The sequence below is a fragment of the Strigops habroptila genome, chromosome 1 (genome assembly GCF_004027225.2).
Source record: "Strigops habroptila isolate Jane chromosome 1, bStrHab1.2.pri, whole genome shotgun sequence".
NCBI lineage: Eukaryota > Metazoa > Chordata > Aves > Psittaciformes > Psittacidae > Strigops > Strigops habroptila.
In genome coordinates, this window is record NC_044277.2 from 139482139 (window position 1) to 139505043 (window position 22905).

A 22905-nucleotide genomic window follows, 5' to 3' on the forward strand; every position below is an offset into this window, starting at 1 on the left:
TTTTTATTTTCCTTTCATCAGTTGCGTCAGCCATTAAATAAATGTACTGGAAGTAAACTTTACCATTGTGAAATTCATTCATCTTATTAAACCACCTAGTCACTCAGTATGGATCCTCAATTGAGGAAAAGCAGTTTGATACATCAAACAAAAATGTACATCAACACTTCCCAAACTTCCAGTAACCCCTTGCAGTCTGCATTGACAAAGGTTTCACACTTGCTTGCTGTTAGTTTTAAGCAGACCAGGGCTAATGCTGTGCACAGTTCTGATTTGATTCATCCATTATAGTCCAAAGGCTTTGATTTCTAACTTTAGATTAGTGCTCTGGTCAAGAACAGCAAATGAGTATGTGCTAAATTATTTGGCTCTGCAGTTGCTCTTCAAAGCTGTCTTTCTGGAAAGAGAAAACGTTCAGGGCTTATTTTATAATTTCTGCAGTGAATCTCTGCATCAGTACTTTATGCCTACAGCTGGTGGATTTATACATTGCAATGTATAAAGGGATTGACCCCTTCCCCCACTTTTGTTCATGAATTGCAAAGAGATCATTATCTTCATAAATTTGTTTACTGTTCAAAACTTCTGTATGAATAATTTATAGCAACATTTCAGCCTAAAGATTATTCTCAGTGCACATAACAAGTATTTATTATATGGTTTCATACTGGAAGTTGTTATTAGACTTGCTGCCTGCCTATTCTGAGGTTGGTTGTCCTGATCTTTGTTAATTATTTCAGCTTCTAGACAAGATCAGTGTCTTGTGATAAAATGAGAAGTTGTTTCTTGATTAAACAGCTCTGCAGGCAGCCATAGGCTCCTGTGTGGCAAGTACTGCAGAAAATAAAAATAACACAAAATTTAAACTTGGGTTGTTAAATAAGTGATATCCCTCAATTACGGTCTGAATCTGAAAACAAGAGCAAGATTGTTTCTGCTTGCAGTAATTAATGACAATCTGCCTGTGGTATAAACATCTATTGTATACCTGAATAATAATGTGCAGTTTGGCATCTTTCTCTGAGGATTAAAGCAATGTGAAATCCTGATAGCACTCAGGTCAGTGACAAAACTCTAACTGATTTCAGTGTGGCAAGGATTTCAGGCCAAATTTGTCAAATTCAGTAAATTCAGATCTGTATGTTACTGTGATTGTTAGGTTATGGAGATTTTTAACCATTGAAGTTGCAAACAGCTTCTGCTAAAAATTTGTCCTCATCTAGTTCTGATCTTATGCTTCAAGCTTGTGCATTTCTGCATTACTTCCCTGCATTTATAATCATTTGCAGTGAAACACTGAGCTGAAGCACCACAAAACAGGGTCTTTCATGATACTGCAGTTTCTCGATAGTAGAAATAGTGCTAGAAAATACCACAAGAAACACTACCAGAAAACCATTTCATGTACTTTTCAGTCTCACAAGTGGATTTTCTGTGTGCCTGGAAAAGCCACTGCAGAACAGAAATATGGCTGCCAAGAAGTTGGTCTCTACTGGAGTTTATCGGAACATCTGCCATTAGTTATGTTGTGTCTTTTGATGTCAAAGACAGAACAAGCATTTGTTTGTTTTTTTGGAGGAAGGGGGTTCACACAGAGGAAGATTCACAAGCATGCACTGCACAGAGTCCAGCCTTTGAGTCCCCATCACTCTGGAATTAATTAGAGCACTCTGTTTTTTCTATCCACACAGCTCTCAAGAAAAGATGGGAGTATTACCCTTTTGCCTATCATCTCATTCCTATTTATCTTCCTTTGGATGTTTCATGTTTCCTTTTCCTCTGAGGTTACCTTTTGCCTCTGGCTAGGACTGGTGAGACCATTACGTATGTAGTACTCTGTGAATAATAATTTGACTTTGTGGGCAGAATCAAAACTTGTCTTGAAGTGAAAATGTGCAAAGGGAGAGGGTAGTGACATGGAAAAGTTGTGAAAATGTTGTTTTGACTCCACTCCAGGAAAGTGGGGAGACAGTGAGGGGAAGAACAAAGACAAAATATCTATAATCTTTCTGTTTTGATTTCTGGGTTACTGAACTAATTTTAAGTGAGGTTTTTTTTTCCTTCAAATTTAGATATATTCTGAAATGAGATGTCATTTTGAAATACAGTGGAAGCATTGCATTTTGACAGCTCCAATTACTTCATTCTTTTGGTCACAGTTATGTGTTGAGTGTGACCTGAGTTCACGTGATGTTTTATTCTCCCTGAAAGTGTTTTCTCCAAATTATTTACTGTTCATCTCAGCAATATATGTATACCATCCAGCTGGCCTTTTTTTCAGTAGCTTGTACTGTGATTTATTCCTCCAAAGCATAGAGATCTTCTTGCCTTCATGTAAAAGACATTGTCCTGAACTCATGACAGACCCATCTGCCCAGTCTGTGCTTTCCAAGAGGCTGGTAATCCGCTTAGTCAAAGGCTCACTCTGATACATTTACCACAGTAGTGGGCCACCAACTTATTCTCTGGCAGCAGAACAAGGTGCTGTACGTTGTCTGAGGCATTTTCACAGCAGTATTTGCTAATAGGCAGTTCTTCATCAACTGTTTTTCTAGAGAAAACTGAGCACCTCTACAATATTCAAATACCTGAAAGATATTCAGGAAAGCAGCCCAGAATAACATCTTTGACTTCAACCTAAAATTCTGCAAATCAGACTGTGTGTGGAGACACAAAGCCATAAAGGAATAAAGAACGTCTTCATCATATGTCAGGATCTGTCTGCTGTGCGTTCACATGGGCTTGTACACAGTGACTGGTAGGAAACAGTGGTGCACCAAAAGGCTATACTAAATCAAAGATTTTATAGAGATTAATGCAGCATGTGTGGATAAATGTGAACCAGAAAGACTTACCTAATTTACTCCAATAAATCCATTCACATGCAAGCAGCAGACTTGGACTTCATTTGACCATATTGCTTTGACTACTTTTTTTTGCTACTTTGGTTTATGACAAAAGGCTGCAGTCAGTCAGGCAGCCTGATTCTGAGAAATGCAGACCTCTGCATTCATCTGCTTATGCAAAAATTGACTGCTGTTTTAGGATAGGTTGAAACGGATTATAATTTGTTGTAAATAGCAAGAGGTTGCCATCTCTCAATGAAGAGAGAGGTAGTAATAAAGTATTTGGTCATTCTAGGCATTACGGTGGCTGGGGAGCTAAAAAAGTACCTTTTCATCTTCTTTCTACCTTTATTTACCAGTATCACCAGAATTCCTCTGGAACTGGTAGTGTGATGGGGTGGATGTGGTCCATTCGCTAATGTGGAAAATAGGCTCTTTCGGGATCAGTCTTCAGTGGTTAACAACTTTCTGACAGAGTGCCCTGAAAAGACGTAGTAGTGATACATTGGTGATAAGCATCCTCTGTAAATGGGGTAGTATGTGGGGAAGTGATGGTGAAAGCCTCTCGCCTCTGTTCCATCAGTGCCCTTCATTTTGGAGTTAACCTGCGGGGATGCAGCTGTGGGGATTCATCCCTGAATCTTTTGCAATCTTTGGGAAGTTGGACATCACCAGTTGCAGTAATGTATTTTTTTGATGAAGTTTCTCTGTGGGTAGCTGATGCCTGGACATAACTGAACAGCTGTAGCTTGAGAATGACTTTCAGTCCCAGCAATGACCAAACCTGGCGACCCAGCATTGAGACTCCCTATTCTATTACCAGTCCTCTGAGCCACTCTGTTTCCCCCATGTACTTTCAACATATTTAACATGTTACAGCTGTGCTCACTGCTATACAATAGTTAAGAGGGCTGCCAGCATTTCCAGTATGAACTCATATTTTAAGGATAATAACTCAACTGTAAAAATGTGCTCCAGGCTGAAACTTTATAAGGAAGATCTCAGCCCAAGAGTGACTTTATCTGGACAGAAAATAAGGGAAAAGATATCAATTTATATTTATAGATATAGTAAAAACAAAGTAAGTAATCCTTGTTGGATCAGTTATTTCTTTTTTCTTCTTTTTAGCTTAAAAATAACCAAAATTACACCTTTTTTTAATTTTTCACATCTAATTTTTAGATTAGCTGGTCCAGTTGCACAATGAAGCTTTACTCACAAGGGTCAGTTTTAAAGTGCTTTTCCTCAATATTTTCATCTAATTTTAAAAGACAATAGTGTGGAGCAAAGTAGACTTACACTAGCCATTTTGTATTATTGATTTCAATCTGCACAGCATGACCAAGAGGTAAAATGTTTCCTTTTCTCGATTCGTTTGGACTGGAGTGTGTAGTCGAAACCACCTTTTTCTCTTTTGCCATGCAATGGTGATGACCTGGGCTGTACCCACAGTCTGAACACTTGTGGACTTGGAAGAGTTCAGATGTAAATCCAAACCGCTTCCAGAACCGATAACAGACCAGGCCCCAAGTCCTCTATATATCATGCAGTTTCTAAAGCACTTAGAGGTCTTTGGTGGAAGGGGTACTTAGAAATTTCAAGCATTTATTTTAGCAAATGAGCTGGTTTCACTGGAAGTACTTTAAAGTAAACAAGAACTTAAAATAGTACATTCTTATTTATAAAATGTGTTCATCCTCTATAGACTTATTTTCTGACTATGGACAAAAAACTAAGGGTTTGATTTTTATTTCATTTACATCAGTTGTACCTTCACTGATTTAAATGTGGTTAGCTTTGAAGTACATGAAGTACATGCCATCAGCTTTACTGGCTTCTTGTGGTCTCGCGCATCAGGGGCAGAACTTTTAGGTTAGGACATTTTTGCAGCCACAGTTTCTCCAGATTGTGTTGATATTACCAGTTGTTCAAAACAACAGAAAGCTGCACAGGTGTCACTGAAAACATCATCTAAGAATAGTGAAGTTGTCCAGGTGCAACAAAAACCATGTGTTAGTGGCATTTGGCTTCTACAGGATCAAATCCAACCAGCAATTGGTCTGGTTAGAGTCAGACAAAACATAGTTGAAATTCGTAAAGGCACAAGTAATGCATAGGCTCAGACTACTTTTAATGATGGAATATAAAGTAAGAAGGCACTACTGAAAATTTGTGCCTTGGTCTTGGTTTTGAGGTCTGTCTGACCTTGGAGTGGCAAGAAGCATCCTGATATCTACCATTCTCTTGACCATTCTTCCCATTGTCTCCTCAAGGATTAGGGATCTCACAAAGGAGCACTGTCTGCCACTCTGGCACCTCAGTCTCTCCTTGGTGCTTCATTCAGTGATGCCACCTCACTTTTTTGAAAGCTGAAAATATTTCAGATTTTTCCATCCAATTCTGGTTGTGGTTAGGTCGTTCTATGTTTGGAGAGAACACCATGCACAGTCATACCATTTTCTTCTGGCTGTGGTTGTGTAGGATGTCATTTTGTCATCTTACCTCTGGTGGATATGTAGGGTTATAATACCCGTCTGCTTTTCTGTTTGTTTGGCTTTTTGGTTGTTTTCTCTCTTCTGTTGGTACCTAGTTCCTCAGCATTTCTGATGTCTCCTAGTGTCAGTATTTGTCCTTCTAATGAGTGAATCTTTTCTTCCAGCACAGCCACTACATTGCAGCTCACACAGCATGAGTCCCTCCTGGTTTCGGGCAGGAAATGAAACACAGCACATCTGTTACAGATCACAGCTGCTGTCCTGTCACTGACCATTCTAGTGTTGAGGCTAAAAGTGCACATAGAAGAAATGTTAGACATTTCCTCCCCAAACCTAGTTAGCCAGTCTCTGTGCCTGGCAAATGACATATGTACTAAATCTCACCAGAAAAGAAGAGATCAACAGCGCAGTGTTTCAGACATTTGGTCTCATCAAATGTCTCAAGTCATGACTTCATGGGAAGTCACAGACAGGGAGGGCTGCCTCACCTTGCCTGGAAGGCTCAACACCCAGGGACAGCCAAGGTCCTACCACATTAAACATGCTGCACATGAGTCTCATGCCACCAACCTGCTCTGCTCCTCCACATCCAAGCACAAGCTCTGGAGGCAAATCTTACTGCTAGGCATTTTTCTTCTATTTTGAGCATATTTTTCTGAGTAAAATCAAGTAAGTGTTTTCAGCCAATAACAGAAGCTCTTACTCATCACTTATTAAATGTTGCTCATAAATAATAAGCTTTAAAACCTGTCACTGCTGCTTTTATTTGCTTTCGTCAAAATAAATCCTGGACTGAGACTTTCAAACATCAATCAAATTATCCACATGTTGAAAAAACAGTGTGGACTGAGTGGGTGTGATAGAAATGGCAAAATCATTTGTCTTCCCGTAAGCAATTATAAGTGTGTATATATGAGTATATATATGTAAGATCAGACTACTGAGGATGCAAATATGGCACCCTTTTTGCAAGTTTCATTTGAACCCAGTAAGGCAGGGAAGTGAAAATTTAGACTAAACGCTGATGCTGACTCATATTTTAATTGTGCTGTTCAATAGTTTCCATTTTGCACCTTGTTAGAACTAGGATATGCTGTCAAGTCAGTTTTCATGCCTGGTTATAGGCATGAAGGGAGGGAACACAGCAGAACTGTTTGGAGAGGAAATATTATTTGGATTTAGCTTTAATAGATGAAACTCCATTCTAACACTAAGAAAATCTAGTCCACAAACAAGAGACTCCTGATTCCATTTAGTAGGATGGTACATCAGCCACTGGGAGACAGTGGGTGAAGGTATTAGTCCACATCAGAAAATATGTATATGAACATAAACAGAATGGATTTGCCAAGCACACCACCTTAGCATACGTCACATACTAATTAGGTATAGATCAAGAGTTCTGTGCAGGAAATAAAGATCTGTTTTTCCTAATAGTGTCAAGGTTTTGAAATCTCTGCTTATTTTGACATGGAATTAAAAGACCTTTGGATATTATTTATAAAATCTGATGGTGGGAAGGGCAGGAGAAGATTTGTTCCATGTATTCCAATGGTTATATCCCAGGCAAATCACAACCTCTGTGTTTCCTCTTTGTCTTCTGGAGATGCTAAACCTTATGTGAGGGTTGAGAGGATGCTTTCGTTAGTGAATATATAAGGCCACATACAGCCAAGTGCACTTATAAACTGAAGGGTAGGAAGAAAACAAAAGATATGTGATTTCTTGTTCACTTCTAGAATATTTCAGAAGAGGGAGAAAGAGCTGTCTGTGGCCTCTCTGCCTGCTCCAGAACTTGCTGGAATGAATTGCCCCACGGCAGCAGGTCATTTCCTAACTGCTGTGGACTCCTTCCTGTGTTAGCAGGGCAAAACTAATCCCATTTTTTTGGGGTCATAATACCAGTAATTTTATTTTATTCCTAGGGCAAGTTGGAGAATGGTATGAAAACTACTGTTTCTCTCACAGTCTAGTGAGAGCATGTGGCCTTGTGGTCAGCGTGCATGTGCAGACAGTAAGGGCAAAGATATAGCACAGGGCTGTCAAACTCTGTTTCAGAGTCCTTCTAGCAATTCAGGTATGTTTTCCCTTCATAAATATTGTCCTTTTGGTCAGTGGCCTTTCTCTTGAGACCTTATTTTGGGTACAAAGATTTAAGTTGCCATGCAGAAGTCACTTTAGGCACTGAGTGACATGGGCAACTTTTTGTTTGCCACAGAAATGCAATCTCTTTTTTTTAATTCCTTTTAGATTAACAGACGCTATGAAACTTACTGTTTTTTCAACTGTGGTAGGAGCATAAACTACTGACATCGTATCACAATGGCACTCTTTCATGTAGTGTATTTATTAACCAGTACCAATATAGTTGCACTTATTGCTTTATTTGTGCACACAGCTACTGATACAAAACTCTTTCTATTGCATCAACTGCATTTTTTTTTATCTCTTGATGTTCTCATTTCTGTATTCTTTTAATCTGCATTTATATGTGGAGGTTAGTATCTGTATATTATCAAAAGCTGTATTTCAAACTAGGAGACAGGACATACAGCTAAAGGCAAGAAGGACAATGGGAAACAAACCATCCAAAACCTTGGTTGTTGCTATAGGAAAAGTGGTACGCAAGGGTCACCTTATTCTTTATTTACCACACTATATTTGGATCCTTTATCCTTTAAGACCAGTTACTTCTAGGTGGTAACTGTCTTGGACCTATGACACATACTTTCAACTGAGGAAAAAAGGTCACAAACTTACAGAGAAAAAAAATGAGAAAAAGAAAGCAAATGTGTCTGTTGCTCCAAGGAAATTCAACTAAGGTATGAAGGTGATGTCAGGTAAGAATTTGAATTTATGCCCAAGATTAAAAATACTACAGTTTTGATTTAATATTTGCCACAGAAACAGGGCTCAAAGTTGCTGAAGCTCTGTATCAGGGTTTGCCTATTCCAAAGTTAAAGCTGCTTTAATTTAGTGCAGGGTTTGAGCTTTTAAATTCAACAATGTTATGAAATGAAAACAAATCAAATCCTAAGGTTTGCAAAATATACATTATTAGTCAATGTCTGCAGATCTTCTTCACCATACTCAAATCATGATTTTATTTCTGATGAGCTGGTAAATGCCAAGGTAATCGGTAACTTTTCATTGCGAAAAGAAGAATAGGTTTTTATTCAGTTTTTATGGAATATCAACAAATATTCCCAGCAGAGTTGATGACAGAGAGCAGAGTGGATTTCATAGCTACCTTTAATCATCCTACTATAGGCACAGAAGTTTGGCCACTTAATAGCTGGCTCAGAATACTTCACCAGGCTCACTGCTCTGACAAGGGGATCCTGTTTTTTCTGCTATCTGTAAGAGGCAACCCAAGAAGATGAGACAAGTCTATCTATATAGAAGAGTAAATCAATATAAATATGGTCATCATTTATTCAGTATGCAGAGAGAGTACATTTATCTGCAAAAAAAAGTATGCATGTTGGGGTTTTTTCATATTAATTCTTGACAGACATGTCTGTCTGATAAGTATAAAGAAAGTCATCCTTTCACTCAGTTTAATAACACCTCAAGAAACAACATGTTCTCGATAACATAAAGACATTTGCTTGATAGTATGGTAATAGCTTTTCAGATGGAATGACCTGGTGCTTATATGACAGCACAATGTGTCTGTAAACAAATCTGGAAAGTAAGTTTGCTGCTGTAATGTTTGTTGGCTTTACATTGGCCAGTATTTACAAACTAGAATTTGTAAGTATGCTCAACTTGTTAAAACTTCCTAAATAAAGAAAAAGGAAACTGTCAAATAAGCAGATGCTTACTGACAGCCTTAAAAACTATTTATTCAGCTGGTATTTGTGCCTTAAGTCCAATATCAGTGTTAGAATACTGGAATAAAACAGAAGCCTTTAATACAGTTCATTATTGTAGAAAGCTGCGACTAACTAGTCTTCCGCCCACTGGCCCCCGAGTGCATCTCTCAACTAGTGAACTCTGTTCCTAAAGCCTCCTAATACACTTTTTATTTCCGATGTCACTTTCCCACCCTTCAAAGCACGTAAGGTGGCATGTGTTGTTGTACCAACATAAACTTAATTCCTGCTGGTGCCTTTTGGTATTTGGTATTGGCAAGTATTTAAAGAAGTTTACTTAATGCAATAAACAGGCTGTATTTAGTGTCCTTCCTGTGATTCCAGTGTGTTGTCATACAGGGAGTGAACAGTATTCATAGTTGATGAAGTCAGACTTCTTCTTTGCAAATAATGGACTAGAAAATATTCTCAGATAAATAGACTCACTTTCTTACATGAAAGGTGTGTCCATAGAGCTTAGAGAATTTTAAAACAGCAAGGCCTTCCAAATAAAGTGAAGAGAAATTAAAGTCTGTTTGTCAATGAATGTATCTTGGGTTTATCACAGTGTCACTATAATCGTGCATTTTCTTTTGTGTCATTGATTCCTTACCATTTGCCCTGTTAGTTTCTTTTAAAGCCACTGTAGCACTGACAGAATAGTATGACATTATATGCCAAGAATAGCTTGTCAAATTTAAAAGTCATTATAGTAACCAATTTCTTGCAGGAAGTATAAAAAAATATTAATCATACTGAGACAACAAGGCAGGCTTAAATAATTGGCAGGCCAACTACTTTTGGCAAAGGCAGTGGCAAAAACCTCATCATAATTTCTTCTACAGGTTTTTTTAACTAAGCTGGGCCCTCAGTAGTATTGTGCCATGCTAAGATGTCTCTCTATACAGTTTATAAACTCAGTAAAATCAGACATCCAAACAGATGAAGATGAAAAATGTTTGATGTAGCTTTCGCCAGTCGCCAAGTGGATGATTATCAGCAAATACCTGTTACAGGCTGAAAAGAATCAAATTACTTTTAATGTGATGGCAACGTCTGATGCAAGACATTGTTGTCTTCTACAGCTAAATAAGTTGAATATGAATGGACTTGACAGCATGTATTATGAAATGCATTATGGTCTGGAGATTGGGTGTTGCCCTAACAACCAGACGATATTTCCTTAATTAAGTAGAATTTTTTTCCCTATGTGATCACAAGAGGATTCTGCAAACTCTGGTGAATTAATGGTCTGGCAAATGCATGCAATTCTCTGCTCTAGGTAGCTGTCAACTTCAAATATGTTAAGCTGTCTTAGGAAAGCTGCAAATACTTGATTTGTTTTCCCAACTTCTCTTCCTAATGTATTAAACGGTATGTATTTAGGGACTACAATATATGTATTTTCTATTTAAAAGTAATATGTTTACTGTCTCTGAGCAATTTTTTTGTGCTTGATATATTTTCTTTCCAGTCCATATTTTTTTACATAGTTTATTTGCAAAACGTGTCTGTCTTCTTATTTACTGAAAGACATTTGCTATCAGATTTTTCCACTGAGTGTCTGGCACTTGTGTTTGCTACGCTCTGTCATAAGTCTTTCTTCACCGCGGCCCCTTCTTCATTTCCAGGTTCCTGAATTTATACACAGGAATAGCTATCAGTCTGTCACATCTGTAATCACAGCAGGTTCCTCCAACCATACCTTTGCAATAAACATCTTTGCAAAGAAAGCTTGGTGTTTTAAGGCTCTGGGACATCCTAAATTAATTGCAGCCACTGCTGCTGGCAGTGCAGGGCTGCATGAAGCTGTGGTGCAGGTGTGACTTTCTGCTTACCCCCATCACACATCACAAGTGGGAGCTCACCTTGTCTGTCACAGAAAGCCCTGATGCAGTTCTCCATCTCTAAGCCAAAGGAGAAAACTGCTTCTAGAGGGAATTGAAAACTATTTATCAGTTGACAGATTTGGTCTGCACAAAGCTGAATGATTTCTTACCATAACCAAAAAGTACAGGTGGGTGTCCAAACCCCAAGAACTCTTCTGACTGTGTGGTGTCCCAGGCCACTGATTTTGAACATACAGCAAGAGCACTGTTTTGCTTGGGCATGGTGGTACTTCACACTCTTGCACTGAATCTACTATGCAGGGACTGCCAAATGGGTTGAATGTCCCACAAATTTGCGTTCAGACTTTCAGCAAAAAGGTAGATTTTCAGGAAAAATGTAGAAGCATGAAAGAGAAATGTCAAGTAAGGAAGAAAGAAGGGCTTTTTGAATAAAATATTAACTTTACTATGCTGGAAGAAATTTTGTGGTGAAAGTTTGTGACTATCTTGATTTGTAAGGACCAGTGCCAACAAGGAGAAGGTTAGCCCTGTGGTAGTTCATTAGAATGACTTAATCAATGGGTTAATCAATGTAAAGCAGTGCAAATTAATATAGCCAAGAAAGAGTCCAACGTGTTCACAAGTACTGCAGGTTTGATACTTGCACACTGATCAGCTTGTTTTATAAGCATTTACTTGGAATCATGACAGATATTCTATAGAGGCTAGTTTCTGTGATTTGCCAAATTTCTCTAGGGACTCTTGTCAGTGCAAGGAATGTAATCCGCTATGTGACACAAAACAAGCATGTATGTATTTCATATGTTAAGGGTATTTCAAAAAGGACTGACCAAGCTGAGCCTACTTCCTCTTTACCATTGCATGCAAATAATGAGTTCACAGAGACTGCAGAATCTACTTCTTCTCACGATGTGCATAGACAAAATATTGCTGGAAGGTGAGAAAAAAATTAATTGGTACTTCCCCAGCATTTTTTATTTTTGTTTATTTTTTATTTGTGACTGAAAATTTGAAATCTTTTGCTTCTAATCAGATCCTCGGCAATGCAGTCACATAGCTGTACAGTAATAAAGGTGAGACAGACACTTAAGAACAGGTGTGCTGAGGTTTTTGGAACTATTTTATTTAAGATTCCTGTTCAGTGGAGGATTTTGTCAGTAATCTCAATGGAAAAAGATAGTTGGTTTTCCCTTTTTTTTAAGCAAATACATTCATCCATATTTTCCACACTTTCTAATAGATGTGATTGTGCAAATTTATAATGCGTGCACGCAAACATACATATGCACAAAGCAGAGCTATTATTTTGTATAAGAAAGAAATGGCTGGAAATGCCTCCTTATTTCACTAACTACAAGAAAAAGAGTGGACCGCTCTGTTTCTGACTTTCTCTAACCAACACGGGAAATAGTATTTTACACCATAAAACTGAAGAGAATCAACACTTCACTAAGGCATGACGTTACCAACACGGTAGCTTGGGGAGTGGGCGATCAAACCCCCAGGAATATGAATGGCAAAGAAGCTTTCTCCAAAGCTCCTCTGGCATGTCTTTTGTTTCATTTTTGTTCAAAGTCTTGCTCTTGCTTTAGTTCATGTGCTGCTTGTTATTAATGTCATTGTTTTTCATGTGGAGAAGAAAAATGCTTTTAAACACTGTGTATGTGTTTTAAGTGGGTGTCACAACCAAACTTACTGTCAGTAGCTGGTCTTCCTTAATAGGCTATAAAGTGTCATGAGTAAGGGTTCTTAATTGAGACTGGAAAAATCCAAGATAATTACCATAATAGGTTGAAGATCTCAGAGACTAAAGGTTTTAGAAGTCAGAGGAAATTGGGGACATATGTGTTCTGTCTGTAAGATTGTTCCATATAGGATATGGAAAAATAGAAATGACAGGCATTTTGCAATGTACAGTAGCATTCATCATAGAAAGAACATATGCATTTGTTTGTCTGAAGCAATGAAGTAAAAAATGACGTTTAATTGGAACCGACATAAAATGACCTCATTAGTAGTACAAATAATATATGTGTGTAGCTTGGTTGTCAATAGGAACAAAACACATTTCCTCTGACAGATGTATTAGTCTCTTTTAAGATTCATGTCAGGTTTTCAGCCAGGTTCACTCATTTAGAGAATGCCTTTCTTTTGTTAAGTGAAATGTTGAAGTGTAAACGATGTGTGTTTCTAGGGTGCTGTGATAACACCGACAATGGACCACACTATGTCAATGCAGCCAGCAAGCATGATGGGCCCCCTGACCCAACAAATGAACCACCTTTCCTTGGGCACAACAGGAACGGTAAGAGCATAGATTATACTATTTACTCTCAGTATTGCAAGACATTCATTGCTTACTTTCTCAAGGTAATGTATTGCTCTTGGGTTTTCAGTGCTTCATCTTTTTGCCATTTTAATATTGCCATGGTTTACTTCGATTTTTCTCCATGTTCAGAGATTTCTGGCCCCGTCTGAGCAAAGATATCAAAGTGCCTTTCATTATAATGGAAACATGATGTATGACACAAACATATCCTCATATCGCTATGTCACACAAACATGTATTTACAGATATGTTTCTAAAACCATCATACAGTCAGCACTAGGTGTTATAGAACAAAAATGACAAAGTAGTATGAGTAGTAAAACAGTAGGTCAACAAAACCTTCTCTGTACTTAGCAGGAATTATCTGTACTAATTCTCATGTAAATATAAACCAATATCAATTTGTCAGAAATTTCTTGCACGTCAATCCAGAAAGTTGTATACCTCTAGGAAATGGGAGTTTTGGCTTTATGGTAGGATCCACTACTCACTTCTAAACCATAGCAGCCAGCCATACATAATTTGCTCCAGGCTCAGAAATGTGATTTTGGGTCAAGGTCAGCTGTATTTCCAGTATATATTTAAACGTGCAGATTTCAACAATTATTTTCTCTTTAAGCTGTGTAAGTCAGACTCAAGTGACACCCCCAGAGTCAGAGAAAGGTAAAAAATACTCAATAAAAATTATTGCGACTCTTTGAAAAGTTCCTGAAGTACAAAAGCCTTCACAAAATGAGTGGTTGTTTGATATGTGAATGTGTGCACACTGCATGGACATGTATATTTTTAAGAAAATGAAGGCATAAGCATTACACTTTTATGTCTTTATCACACATACTCTTTACATAATAATTACTTGAAAGATCTATTATGCATTTAGATTTTTTTCTATTTCTCCCATTAATACTAATCGATAGAAACACAGTTTTCCAACTATTTTTTAAAACTGAATAGATACTGAGTAAAGTTGCATCTATACACACTTACTTAGCCCCCTGTGTCTACTTAACCACTTTACTCCAGTGTCTTTCCCCCCTTATTTAAGAAAAACTCTGGTAAGATCTGAGACTTCTGTCTTTACTTCTGACAAAACCTAAATACAATGTTTTATTGTTTATTCCTGTTATTTTAAATATTTAATTCAATAGTCAAAAGATGTAGGAATTATATCTCAAATCTAATACCAGCATTTTTCTGGTATTTCCCTCTGAGGACATGAAATTGCAGGAAACACGAGGACTATTGAGAATTTCTGCATGTGTAATTATTGTCACTCAAATGTGTGTTTAGAAATGAAGACAAGGAAATGGAAAATGGCTGTGCTGCTGGGCAGCTCTTATGAATTTTCCCTTCTGTCTGTCATTTTAATTTCTACAACTCTTACACACATTGTCTTCTGTGATCGTTTTCTCGCAGTCTTAATGCTATGAAAGTCCCAGGTAATGTTCTCTTCTGACTCAAGACCGCTATTACAATGCTTGTAGTAACAAATCATTTGGGGAGGCAGGGGCAGACTCTGAAAGGCAGTGGGAGATCTAGAGGGCAATAATAAGATCCTGAGTTTATTTTACTGCAACTGAAAGAAAATCTTTCCTTCCTTTTCCTAGCTCTTTACACAGTCGTATCTTTCAAGGTCACAGCATTTCCTGATAACTTCTTGAAATACATTCAGAGGTATACCATACAGTTTTATATTTAGTGTCTTTAAAAATCCGAATTCATTAACAGAAAACTTAAAGAGCAAGAAAGAGTAAATGATTGATGGGTATTACAATATCCATAGGCTTTTCATAAATCTCAAGTGGCACCCTGTTTTATCACATATAAGACTTCTCTTTGGTAAAAACACCATCAGCACCATATTCAGTTAAAGTCCTCATGCAAGCAGGATAATCATGGAGGTCATCAGGAATTCCTCCTGTTGGGAATAAAAGGGAGAGTGACAGGATTTGGACTGCCAGTAGCAGTTTTGTTGGATGTATCCATCCTGACTTGAAATTGTATCTTCCTAATGTGTTCGGTTCCTGAAAACAAATGTGAAGGAAATGGTCAACCTATTTACACATATGATTCATTTAGAGATAGTTTTACTTCATTTATTCTGAAGTCTGAATTTCAGTTCAGAGAGAGGAGCATTGAGCATAAAGCCTTGACAAATTGGACAAAGTCCAAACCATGCTCTTGTGAATACCTCAGCTGGACTAAGTTTTATGTGAGTTATAAGACAAAAACTATATGTTTATGTTCTGAATGTATTTTTTAATTTTATCCTTAAAACTGTGCAAGAGGGTGCCATAAAGAGCCACCAGCTCTCATTCAAGAAACCAGAGAGATTTTTCGAAGCAAACAAGCCAGAAAGTCGCAAACAGTTCTGCTCAGTATTGGCTGTAACTGTCCCAATTTAATTTATAAGCTTGCAGTATACAAAGCAGTTTTTGTTAAAAGGTTTTTATACATTCACTTCCTTAGACAAACCATTTTGCTAATTAACGTAACATTTTTCAGCCAAAGCAGCCTTCTGTGGTCACTGAAGTGTGAGTTGACTTCAAACCCACTTCCAAACCTGCCTGATTCAGGATGAATGCTGGGTTTCTAAAATATTGTTTCAACAGAAAATCTATTCTCTAGTGAGTAAGCTAGAGAAATAGCATAAGGGCCTATGCATGCCTCATACCTTGTGGGAATTACTCTGCCTTTAGATGCTCTACTGAAAGATTAAAATACTCTGCCCAGGCTGGAACCATTCCACAGGAGAAACCTTTCACGGAGAAGCACTCTTTAGCCCTTCAGTGAGGCAAGCTACCTGTGTAAGAGCGGCCTCTGCCAATTCCTGCATCAACCAAAAACTGCATTTGAGTTTTGATCTCTTAGTCCTGAAGCGCACTTTAAAACCCATGGGATTTTGGGCGGCAGCTGCCTCCATCCCTGCCTGCACTTGATTATTTAGTCACCAGCCCAGGGAGGGCATTTCTGGCTAAATGCTGGCAGGGCTGCTTGCTTCCAGCTGGGACCATCCAATTCAGCAGCCAAAACAGAGCAGTTTTCCTACAGACCCACTCACAGCCAGCTGCCTTCCCCTTGTGCTATGGGAAGCCTTCAGTAACTGGCTGCAGTAAGCACAGACCAGAAAGCACGAAGAATTTTGTCTAGGAAAGTTTTCTTTCTCTCCAAAACCCCCAAAGAACGTGTATTTTATCTTATTCTCTTTTTTAAATATTCTGATTTCTTATCTATTATTGAATTGTCTGCATAAAATCAGACATCTCTGCTATACTAAACACGCCTTAATCAGGAGGATGCACTAAGACTATCAAGATGCCAGGCCAAGCGAAAACCCCAAATCCATCTTTACTTGATTTCACTGCCCACATCATAAAAACATGCAGCTGCAGCAAATACTCCAGGCCAGAGGATGGTATAAGGCACCAGGGAAGAGAGGAGGTAACGGTCTGTAGTTTGTGACAACTCGACTCTATGTTCCTGTGAGAGAATTTTGTACAGCTTTTGCATCTCCCATTTACTGTGCTTTGTGTTTCATCCACCAAGAACATAATTCCTCTCTACCCTTATGAAAATCAAATTCATTTTTGCCAGTGAAAATACAGTTTATATTACTGATGAATTGAAAGGTAAGCATGCTGCTCTGATCACCTCCCCTTTTTGCCTGAAATCTGGAGTTAAGCAGAGGGGTTGAATCCAGAATCTGCCAAAGGGATTATTTCTGCCATATTTGTATGTATTTTTCATATTACCTCTTCACTAAAAAAGAGCAGAAAACATTTACATGGGTGCACTGGCTGTGGGCAAACATGTAAAGAAATCCTAAGAGTAAATTATGTCAAGATTACAGCAAAAAGGCAATAACTCTGAATATTCTGAGTAAGGTGACAACCCACCCTCAGCTCCTACAATTGTATTAAAATAAAATTTTAATGCCAGGAAACATAATGTGAAGACAGACAACCAGTTTTAACATGGAAATTTTTCTTTTGTTTACTAGTTTAGTATCATTATTTATTACAGTAAGTCTTGTTTTTCCTATGTAATATTAATCTATAATTAGGTCTGCTGTTAAAAAAGGTACCATAGAGGGAGTCTGTAAGGGCAGCGTTGAAAGAGCAGCATTAATATGTGTTTAAAAATGTATGCAGGCTGGAATTGTTCCATCATCAGCCTGTCATTCAAAATGTTTCCGATACAGCCATTGAACTGACATCTGTTTTGTGGTTTAATAAAGTTGTGATTGATGCCTGAGTGGATATAATACAAAAACCTTTAGAAATATAAAAACTGAGCAGTCGGATCGCTGCTTTCAGTCCCTGTTGCTTGGCTGCCTTTTACTGCAGCACTTCCACGTCTGGCCGTGAGCAGCAATAATCTGCCACTTCAGTGGGAAGAAGATCTGCTCTATTCTTTCTCCTCTGCTGCTCATTCCTGAAGGAAGATTTCTGTTTTGCATTTTCTGGGTTTGGTGTTTCTCTCCCCTCCCTGCTGTTAGCATCCATTCCACATACTGCTTGGGTTCCAGTGTCATCTAACAGATTGAGGCAGCCTTTGTTAGTCCTTGTTGGCAGAAGGGTAATTCCAGCTTCTTTTTTTCCTCTCTTTTGGAACCGCCTTACCGTAGTCTTGTTTCATCTTAAACCTTTGAGGCCTGCACCAATGGGAGAGTGAGTAGAAGCCAGATTTTTACTAAAACTGCTAGCTCAACTGTGCTGCTTAATTGTTCCTCACGCTTGTAGATAGTTCACTCAGCTTTCAGTTTCTAATGTAAAAACATAATAGGCAACTTATAAAATAAGCTCTTCCTTGCACTTTTTAAACAAACAAACACAAAACCCACTAAAAAAAAATTGTTTAATTGTTCTGGATACTTCTGTATTAAAAATGCAGTCAGGTGGAAGAACTGCATTTATGTAATGTGGGATTCTATTGAAACTGCAAACCACCCTAACTCAGCTTTCCTGGTTTATAGTATCACCAGTTATCTCTCACTGGAATAACAGGCTTGTTATGCAGGTACATCAGTCTTATCTTTCACTTTGTTGGTTCTTTTTGTTGCCAGTGGAGCTTGATGATATCTCCAGAACCCTTCAATGGAACAAGCAGCTTGTTATAAGTTTTTTATCTTTTATTTCCTTTGGATACTCCATGGTCACCAGTGGTTTAAAAATGTCACCTAAAGGCCTCAGCAGAATAACTGCCTTGTTAGATAGGGTGTTTTTTTCATGTTTAATCTGCAATTCTATTTGCACATACTACACTACACAGAGCTGAAACATCTTTGCATTCCCCTGATGTTCAGATCCTTGTTCAAAAAGCACTCTGTATTCTAATTGTATGTCGCAAGGTCCCTGGAGAGTTACAGGAGCAAAGTTTCTTTGCAGTCTTGTGCCTTTCATGTTATCAGTTGTTAATCTTAAAGCTCTTTTATTTTATTTATTGACTGACTGTTTCAGTTACTGTTTGTGTGGAAAATACAGGACTGAACCCATTGCAAGTGAAATTACCTTAGTTTATACTGCAACTAAGAGATCATCCTTGTCCGTTTACTCAGCCAAGGTCCAGGGCAAATGCAAGTGGCTAACATGGGGCTGTCTGGGGCAGGAGATCCGCTTAAGGAGAAACTATTCTTGTTGCAAAGAAGAACAGCATAAGCTCCCTTGAGATTTATAAAAAACAAGTAACTCTTCCTGCACCTTCCTTCCCAAACAGCTTTTTGAAAGGCAGCTCCAATTTGCCTGATGCATAATTTGAGAAAACAAAGGGGCACTCAGTGCAACTGAAAAGCACCGGATTCCAAGCAGTCAACAAGGAACAAATAACTTTTTGATGCATTTAATCAATTTGCAGAATCCACTGCCACTAAGCATTATTGAGACAAATAGGTTAGCAATCTTAAAAAATAGACTTGACATTTCTATACAGAAACATCCGCAGGTGCAGCAGCAGGGTGGAAAAAAACTTGACATTATAGGTCAAACACCTGCTAGGGTGAACAAGGAAAGCTGGGATCTTTTCCTGTTTTGGGCCATCCTGAAGTCCCACAGATTCTTGTAGGAATTGGACTGATCAGCCCTTGTGTAGAGGAGGGTCTTTATCATCAGCTGTCTTAGCAGGCAGTTCAGTCTATATTTGAGCATAGCTGTCATTAGATCATATTTTTTAATTAATAAGAGTTTATAAAGTTCAATTTCTGTAGTGTTCCTCCTCTTCTGAATTCAGCTTTACATTCCTACCATTTGTTGGCAGTGGCTTACTCTTTGCCTTTATGTGCAATTTGTGCCTACCTTTGAAGCCACTGCCTGACATAGGCAGAGAAAGGGGAATTTGAAGGGAGAATAAACACCAATGGAAGGAATTCCAGTTTCGGTTCAAGCAGCCCTTTGTACAAGCCCAGAGTGTCAGTAGCTTTTATTGTGTGTTAAATTTTACCTTCACATGACACTTCCACAAATGAAAAGTGCATTTGTTGAGGATTCCTTGCCTCTCTTTGAGGTATCAGCTACTGACTCAAAGTGACATTAGCCCAGATTCCCTTTCAGAGAAGGACTCAACGCCCTGGTTGTGGTGATAAAATGTTAAATTAACACAAAGCAACAGTGATGGATCAGCAAAGCAAAAAGTATCAGCCAGAAAAGCCATAACTATATAACTTCATTTTCATCATCAGACAAATGTCATTCATATAATTAATTTGCAGCTTACTTCACATATCTGTGAATTGGAATATTTGAAGTCTTGTTTCTCATACATTTTCTTACATATGACTGCTGTAGTTATATTTTGTGGTTTCTGGAAGTGCTACCTGAAGGACACTGAAGAACAATAGTAATGTAGTTCAAAGCCACCTCTTTCAAAGCATGTTTGCAATTTAGTGATAGCCGTGCACTTCATGTAAAATGAACTTTTGTGTTTAGGAATAGTGAATAGAAACCAAAAGCCATAAAATTTATAGTATAGGACATACAGGTCTGCAGCACGACCTCCCCCAGAAGGCTCACCTTTATTTATACTCCCAGAAATTTGTTCATGTGTCTGCGAGAGATGAACGAAGATTGCAAACTCATTTTTCTAGCTACTCATTTTGCTATATCATTCCCCTAAAAGCTTTGAATGTTAAGAGGGGAAAAGTGTATGTTCACACATATTCATGTTAAATTGTGTTGATAGTGCAAATAGCAATGCAGGTTTTGGGGAGAGAAGGTTCATTTAGTTTGGTTTGGCTTCGGTGATTTATACAAGATTTAGCTGAAAAAGGATCTTTATTTAACAGACACTAGAAAAGGGGAACAAATACCAGGTTAAAAAGAGCTGAAAATAATTCTAGGTTGAAACATCCTGCCACACCTACAACTGACAAACTCAATAAAAGGTGGAAACCAAAAGTACTCTAAATTTTAGGTCTGTCATCTGTATTTTCTTGATGTCTTTCTCTTTTGTAAATGCGTTTTCCGTTTTGTAATCAAGAACATATCTCTTTGCCTTATTAGAATGAAACTTGTTTTTATTGTCCTGCCTGTGTTTAAAGTAGACTCAGGTGATTCTGACAGAAATTATGAATGTGGCCTTCCATAGAAGTAATTAATCCAAATCATATTGGTGCAGACAAACTCTATGAGGCCTCTGTAACCCAAGACAAGATTGAGGATCTTAGAGAGGTGAGGGGTTTTTTTTTTCAAAACTGTGAAAATCAAGAAGTGTCTCCCAGAGGTGGTGCTTCCACAACTCTTCTCTGTCAAGAGCTGGGAAACAGTCCTGTGATCATGTCTCTACATGCTACAAGTGCATGTAAGCACAGCAAGAAGTCATGAAATCCTTGAAGGGGCTGTATCTTTAATGGAAAAGAACAACATGATAAATTATATGGAAGAATGACTAGTTTCTGCTAAGCAATCTTGCAGTCCTTCACACAATACCAGTTCTGTCTAAGGTGAAGTACTTGAATTGTATCAACTTCAATCACAAATGCCGTAAACTTTAGCTGAAAGGAAAGGGCTTGAAGGTGATAAACAACAGTAGCTTGTAATACAGTGTAGGTATGTGAAGGGCATCAATGGAAAGGAGGAGATGATTGTGATGGTGCCAACAATATAAATTAGGATCTGAAGGTGAAATAGGGAAAGCATAACTTGAATATCTTGCAGAAATTGCTAATATATTGAGAGCTAGACTAGTGTTTGAAATGAACCATGAAAGGTCATTGTTTGGGACATCTAGAACTCAACTGGGCCAAACACCTCAAAATCTGCAGGAGGGACTTTCAGGTGTTGACACAAAAACAGAGCAGTGGTCCAACAGCCTTTTTTCATCTTCAACCTGTTTCTCATTGCAAAGAAATACTGTTATTTCAGTTCAAAACAGGTAATATAGTTTAATTTTTAATTTCTATTAATTTAAGTACTGAGAATTCAGGAAATTGTAAAAACTTCTAAAAATGTTTACTGAGCATGATGTACCAAGACTCAGAAAAGTGTTGTACATCCAAATAACATTTTATTTATGATGTCTGCAGTTTACACAGTCAAAGAGTAAACATATGTTGCAAGTGACCATTCACAGTATTCGTTTACAAAAAAACACTGGAGTCCAAGAGTCAAGATTGACTCATTTCAGTATGTGTGGATTAATAACTGTGCTGCTTGCTTTTGGCTTTATTTTTTTTCAATGGGATGGGTACATTTTGAATTATATTACCAGTGTTTTCTCATAGGGAAAACTACACTTTTAGGGGCACTGGGACTTCAAAGAAACACTAGATTATAGATGCTGCAGTGTTTCTGGGGCTGACACATTGCCACATTATTGAAAATGCACACAAACAAGTTAAAAGTTAATTTAGTTTGAAGGATGTTCGATATTTTTCATATTGTAATCACAGTGACAGAAATAACATAACCTCTGTGTTAGGCAAAGGCCTGGACCTGCAGATGCTTGCAAAAATAATATTCCATTGAATTTCACTGCCTTTTCCCACAGTGTATCCCACTGAACTTCAGCGCACACTGCATTTCACACTTAATCCACGTGGCAAACTAATAGCCCAAAGGTTTAAAATTCCTCTAAGATAAGTCAACAGTATTTTTGAGATATATTTCTTATTTTCATCTGGAAAGAGCGACCTGCTCAGGGTTAACTCATTTGTAAAGCAAGGTTAAATGAAGGAACTAAAGGTAGAGTCTTCATACATTGTAAGACACTGGGATCCTGGCTATACAGTGATTTCAGACTGAAGTTCTCAAAAAAAGGGCAAGCTTTGTTCAAATGATTTACAATTCCATAGGGAGCTGCTGATGGCAATAACCTCTGTGCCCTCAGATGGTATTTTATTATTGTTTGTGAGTTATGGGTGGTTCTGTGTCAGTGCTATAGCACTGTAGAATCCTCTTGCTCCTAAAAGACTCAATCTGGGAGAAGAGTTCTGCTATAACTAATGTTTACTATGAAACAACTCAGTCAGCACATTTCATTAAGCTGTAACAAGGGGCTTGAGAGCAGCTGCATCGAGTGAATTTGGGAGTTTGCTGA

The 22905-nt window shown here is 38.0% G+C and overlaps 1 protein-coding gene across 3 annotated transcripts in view; it reads left to right on the forward strand.

Annotated features, from left to right (window-relative positions):
* The window catches only part of RBMS3 (RNA binding motif single stranded interacting protein 3), a 712107-nt gene that overhangs the window by 661425 nt on the left and 27777 nt on the right, over positions 1 to 22905 (forward strand). For all 3 annotated transcript variants that reach the window (XM_030490138.1, XM_030490143.1, XM_030490152.1), the window contains one exon: positions 13243 to 13353. In XM_030490138.1, the coding sequence (XP_030345998.1) occupies positions 13243 to 13353 (111 nt within the window). The remainder of the gene's footprint in view (positions 1 to 13242; positions 13354 to 22905) is intronic.